General features: G+C 42.9%; 1 protein-coding gene across 1 annotated transcript; it reads left to right on the plus strand.

Annotated features, from left to right (window-relative positions):
• Positions 1 to 3973: 3973 nt before the first annotated feature.
• On the plus strand, positions 3974 to 5392 carry LOC128563911 (elongation factor 1-alpha 1-like). The gene has a single exon (XM_053559450.1). The coding sequence runs from the start codon at positions 4018 to 4020 to the stop codon at positions 5299 to 5301; it is 1284 nt and encodes a 427-aa protein (XP_053415425.1). The 5' UTR covers positions 3974 to 4017; the 3' UTR covers positions 5302 to 5392.
• Positions 5393 to 6224: the final 832 nt, after the last annotated feature.

Consider the following 6224-nt stretch of genomic DNA (forward strand, 5'->3'; position numbering starts at 1 on the left):
TAACCTGGTGGATTAGAGCTGCACCAAGAGAGAAGGTTGAAGAACGCCCATCAACCCTGCTGAGGCGAGCTACAACCCCAAGGATACAAACAAAAGGTACAAAATCCATCACCAAGTGGACGGGAGTCACCTCCACCATGAGAACGGCTCAGAGTACCCCACAAACAAATGAGCAGCGTTCAAAAGTCCTCCAACTATACTCCACAGGAGAGACCCTCTAAAAACTGGACCTACCTCCCCTACTAGGGTGACATGGCGCTCTCTTGCCAGGCATAAAACTGTGTAAAACTGTATATATTCTCTACCTGCAATTCTGAGCTGGCAGCACTCCTCTCCACTCTCACTCTGAGGTCTGGAGGCCTGTCCCCTAGGAGTCCAGATTCTTGGGTGATTTCTTGAGGGGTGTGGACAGGGCCTGGACTACAGCAGATCAGTGCTGATTCTGTGGCACAGGAGTGAGGAGAGGACAGTCAGCTGAAAGGGAACCACACCAGAGTGGCAGTGCCCCGAGATGCAGAGCAACAGCCATTTTTGGCAACAATAGGGCTCACCCCAGATATTCCGAAGTCACACCCCCTGTCTCCCTGGGCAACCAGAGGATGCCGGGCATCTTCTCAGGTGGCAACCACCACAGAACAGATCTGGGATGGAAACACAGGCCCCATGAGTAAAGGCTTTGCCTGAGGTGGTACCAGCCTAGGTGGAGCGCAGGGACTAGAAAACGCACACTCAGAGCCCTGAGATTCCCAGGGTGGGGCTGACCCAGAGGACCTCTTTACTGAGCCTAAGACGCACCCGGCCCCCAGGGGACCATCAGCTTAAACAAAGGAGGGCAGGCAGAGGCGAGAAGTGACAGCTAATCATACTGCGAATACAAACCTGCAGCAGCAAAGACAGGGCCTGAGGCACAGGTTCCGTGAACTCAAAACAGCTTCTCTTTTGCAGGAGAATATAGCAGGGACAGAAACAAATTTCCGCAAAGTTGTTCTGTTCTGTCACTAACATCAATCGGGGCGGGGCTAGAACTGAGTGAACAGCCCCAGCCTCCCGAGGTTGTCAGGCCTCACCTCCCCCTGCCAGATAGTGGCAAAGAACAGCACCCTGGCTGAGCAGACATAGATGTCCTTGTGATTCAGGCAGGTGCAAAACCCTGGAGTATCTGCCCATTGGAGGCAACTGGGTCACAGCCCTGCAGGGTTATCAGTGACTGGGTGTGACAGAGGTACAAGGTGGGGAAGGAGGCATCAACCTTCCCAGACTAATCTATTTGCTGGGTGGGTCCTCCTGACTTCGCAGAGCACCAGAGCAAGTCAAATTTGAGTTGTCAGCAGACACCTGCGATCTAGTTGCCAGAGACCTTTTAAACTCTCCCACCTGAGACAGGTGCTGACTGAGACAATTGATCTGGACCTTTTGAACTAAGCCAATCACCCGAACTATCCAAGTGGTGCCCTGGGTGTGTGGTTGTAGGAAGGTTTGATTTTCCTTTTTCAATCATTACCTGTGGGGGGCGGGGTGACTTAATTGCTGGTATTTCTCCACAGCTGAGACTTCAACCCAGAGTAACTGTTTCACTAGGGTCGGACAGAGACCAGCTGAAAACAAGACAAAGCTACCTCCACCACAACAAACAGGTCCCCAGTTTCTCAGGCCATAGCACTGTACGGATCCTCAACAAAGCTCCAGGGGAAAATTCAAACAGTGTAAAATAATCATGGGGCCGGAATCAGCGAAAAAAATCTGGTAACATGAATAACAAGAATAGATCAACCCCCCCCCCCAAGGAAAGATAGGAGATGTAACAGAAGATCCCATTCATAAACAGCTGGCGGAGATGTCAGAAATCAAATTCAGTATTTGGATGGCAAACGAAATTAATAGAATGGAGGAAAATATGGAATTAGAAATTCAAGGAGCAATTCAAAACTTGGAATTAGAAATTCAAGGAGAAATTCAAATGTTGTCTCAAGAATTCAACGAATTTAAAGACAAAACCACCAGAGAAGTTGATGCACTGAAGCAAGAATTTGCAGCCCTCAAAGATCTGAAAAATGCAGTAGAATCCCTCAGTAACAGAGTGGAGCAAGCAGAAGAAAGGATTTCTGACATTGAAGACAAAGTTTTTGAATGCTCACAGACTTTTAAAGAGGAAGAGAAATGGAGAGCAAAAGTGGATCATTCTCTCAGAGACCTCTGGGATAATTCAAAGAAGGGTAATATCCGCCTCATTGGAATCCCTGAAAGCAGTGAAGTGGCTTCGCCAGGCACAGTGGCCCTTCTCCATGAAATTATGAAAGAGATTTTCGAGACATGCTAAGAGATTCTGAAATTCAGATAGCAGACAGTTTCAGAACCCCAGCACGACTCAACCTGAACAATACATCCCCCATATATATCATAATTAATTTCAGTAAAGTTACTATGAAGGAGAAAATTCTGAAAGCAGCCAGATGTAAGAAATCCATAACCTACAAAGGGAAAAATATTAGAATGACTGGAGATCTCTCTGCTGAAACTTTTCAAGCCAGAAGAGGGTGGTCTTCAACTTTTAATCTCCTAAAACAAAATAACTTTCAACCCCGGATCCTGTATCCGGCTAAACTGAGTTTCATTTATGATGGAGAAATTAAATACTTTAATGACATTCATATGTTGAAAAAATTTGCCATAACCAAACCAGTTCTTCAGGATATTCTCAGACCTATCCTCCATAATGACCAGCCCAATCCTCTACCACAAAAGGAAACTCACTCAGAAACTTTTGATCAAACTCCAACTTCCACAGTGGCAAAAGGATTAAAAATGTCCACTGGACTTTTGAAAAACTCAATACCCAAAATTTTACCAGACTTATCAATGTTCTCCATTAATGTGAACAGCTTAAATTGTCCTCTAAAGAGGCACATGTTAGCTGACTGGATACAAAAACTCGGGCTAGATATTTGCTGCATACAACAATCACATCTTACCTTAAAAGATAAATATAGACTCAGGGTGAAAAGATGGTTGTCCGTATTTCAGGCAAATGGTAATCAGAAAAAAGCAAGTGTTGCAATTTTATTTGCAGATGCAATAGGCTTTAAACCAACAAAAGTAAGGAAGGACAAGAATGGTCACTTCATATTTGTTAAGGGTAATGCTCAATATGATGAGATTTCAATTATTAATATCTATGCACCCAACCAGAATGCACCTCAATTTATAAGAGAAACTCTAACAGACATGAGCAACTTGATTTCCTCCAGCTCCATAATAGTCAGAGATTTCAACACTCCTTTGGCAATGTTGGATAGAGCCTCCAATAAGAAGCTGAGCAAAGAAATTTTAGATTTAAACCTAACCATCCAACGTTGGGATTTAGCAGACATCTACAGAACATTTCATCCCAACAAAACTGAATACACATACTTCTCATCAGCCCACAGAACATACTCCAAAATCGATTACATCTTAGGTCACAAGTTTAACCTCAGTAAATTTAAAGGAATAGAAATTATTCCTTGCATCTTCTCGGACCACCATGGAATAAAAGTTGAGCTCAGTAACAACAGGAATCTGCATACTCATGCAAAAACATGGAATTTAAATAACCTTATGCTGAATGATAGCTGGGCCAGAGATGAGATTAAGAAGGAAATTGCCAAATTTCTGGAACATAACGACAATGAAGACATGAATTATCAGAACCTCTGGGATACCGCAAAGGCAGTCCTAAGATGGAAATCTATAGCACTGCAAGCCTTCCTCAAGAGAATGGAAAGAGAGGAAGTTAACAACTTAATGGGACATGTCAAGCAATTAAAAAAGGAACACCATTCCAACCCCAAACCCAGTAGAAGAAAAGAAGTAACCAAAACCCCGCTGGTGTAGAGCAAAAGCAGCCACACAAAAGTAATAAATAAAGCCATCTGTCAGTGTTCCAATAAAACTTTATTTGCAAAAATATGCATCAGGTTTTTTCACAATGGGTTTGCCGCCAGAACACAGGTGTTGTGAAAACCGCCCATACAATCCAAAATGGGGAAGGAAAAGACCCACATCAACATCGTTGTCATTGGACACGTAGATTCGAGCAAGTCCACCACTACTGGCCATCTGATCTACAAATGTGGTGGCATTCACAAGAGAACCATTAAAAATTTTGAGAAAGAGGCTGCTGAGATGGGAAAGGGCTCGTTCAAGTACGCATGGGTCTTGGATAAACTGAAGGCTGAACATGAGCGTGGTATCACCATTGATATCTCCCTGTGGAAATTTGAGACCAGCAAATACTATGTGACTATCATTGATGCCCCAGGACACAGAGACTTTATCAAAAACATGATCACAGGCGCATCTCAGGCTGACTGTGCTGTCCCAATAGTTCCTGCTGGTGTTGGTGAATTTGGAGCTGGTATCTCAAAGAATGGGCAGACCCGTGAGCAGGCCCTTCTGGCTTACACACTAGGTGTGAAACAACTAATTGTTGGTGTTAACAAGATGGATTCCACTGAGCCGCCCTACAGCCAGAAGAGATACGAGGAAATCGTTAAAGAAGTCAGCACTTACCTTAAGAAAATTGGCTACAACCCTGACACAGTAGCATTCGTGCCAATTTCTGGTTGGAATGGTGACAACATGTTGGAGCCAAGTGCAAACGTGCCTTGGTTCAAGGGATGGAAAGTCACCCGGAAGGATGGCAATGCCAGTGGAACCACGCTGCTTGAAGCTCTGGATTGCATTCTGTCACCAACTCGTCCAACTGACAAGCCCTTGAGTCTGCCTCTGCAGGATGTCTACAAAATTGGTGGTATTGGTACTGTCCCTGTGGGCCGAGTGGAGACTGGTGTTCTCAAACCTGGCGTGGCGGTCACCTTTGTTCCAGTTAATGTTACAACTGAAGTAAAGTCTGTTGAAATGCACCATGAAGCTTTGAGCAAAGCTCTTCTAGGAGACAACGTGGGCTTCAAAGTCAAGAATGTGTCTGTCAAAGATGTTCGTCGTGGCAATGTTGCTGGTGATAGCAAAAATGACCCACTGATGGAAGAAGCTGGCTTCACTGCTCAAGTGATTATCCTGAACCATCCAGGCCAAATCAGTGCTGGCTACGCTCCTGTATTGGATTGTCACACAGCTCACATTGCCTGCAAGTTTGCTGAGCTGAAGGAAAAGATTGACCGCCACTCTGGTAAAAAGCTGGAAGATGGCCCTAAATTCCTGAAATCTGGTGATGCCACCATCATGGATATGGTTCCTGGCAAACCCATGTATGTTGAGAGCTTCTCAGATTATCCACCTCTGGATTCACTGTTTGTGACATGAGACAGACGGTTGCTGTTGCTGTCATCAAAGCAGTGGACAAGGAGGCTGCTGGAGCTGGCAAGGTCACCAAGTCTGCCCAGAAAGCTCAGAAGGCTAAACGAACATTATCTCTACTACCTGCCACCCCAGTCTTAATCAGTGGTGGAAGACCAGTCTCAGAACTGTTTGTTTCAATGACCATGTTTCAATGACCATTTAAATTTAATAGTAAAAGACTGGTTAATAATAACAATGCATCATAAAACCTTCAGAAGGAAAGGAAAATGTTTTGTGGACCATTTGTTTCTTTTTGTGTGGAAATTTTAAGTTATTAGTTTTTTAAATCAGTATTTTTTAATGGAAACAACATGACCAAAAATCTGTCACAAAATTTTGAGACCCATTAAAACAAAGTTTAATGAGAAAAAAAAAAAAAAAAGCATCAAACTGGATTTGACCCATGGACTAGTTTACAGACCCCCTGAACTAACTCAACTCATTTCACATGCAGACAAGTAATTTGACACAAAGGAAACACAGGGTGACTCATGTCCAAGATTGACCAGGACAGACTATGCTTGTTTTTTAAATGTAATTATTAGTATAGTCCTTTTCACCCTCAAAAGCATCCTGTTTTGAAGAATAAATGGCACTGATAATGCTGAGGTTTAAATGTGATTAAAATTTGTTAAGGAGGATTGTAATATTGATTACATTTTTAATAACCCAATACTAATCCATTTTCTGAAATTTAGTAAGTAATCCTGGATAAAGAACAAAAAGATTTATTTTGTGATATGCTATATAAGTATAATATAATTTAATTAGTCAAGAAACATATCAAATAGTTTTCTTGTACACATATAAGTTATCTTTTGAAAGAAACAGCATTAAATATTTAGAAACTGTAGGCCGCATATGTGCCAAGTTATCTTAAATTATAC

The sequence above is a fragment of the Nycticebus coucang genome, chromosome 13 (genome assembly GCF_027406575.1).
Source record: "Nycticebus coucang isolate mNycCou1 chromosome 13, mNycCou1.pri, whole genome shotgun sequence".
Taxonomy (NCBI): Eukaryota; Metazoa; Chordata; class Mammalia; order Primates; family Lorisidae; genus Nycticebus; species Nycticebus coucang.

Coding starts and splice junctions, on each gene's coding strand:
- LOC128563911 (XM_053559450.1), top strand. CDS start 4,018: ATGGGGAAGGAAAAGACCCACATCAACATCGTTGTCATTGGACACGTA.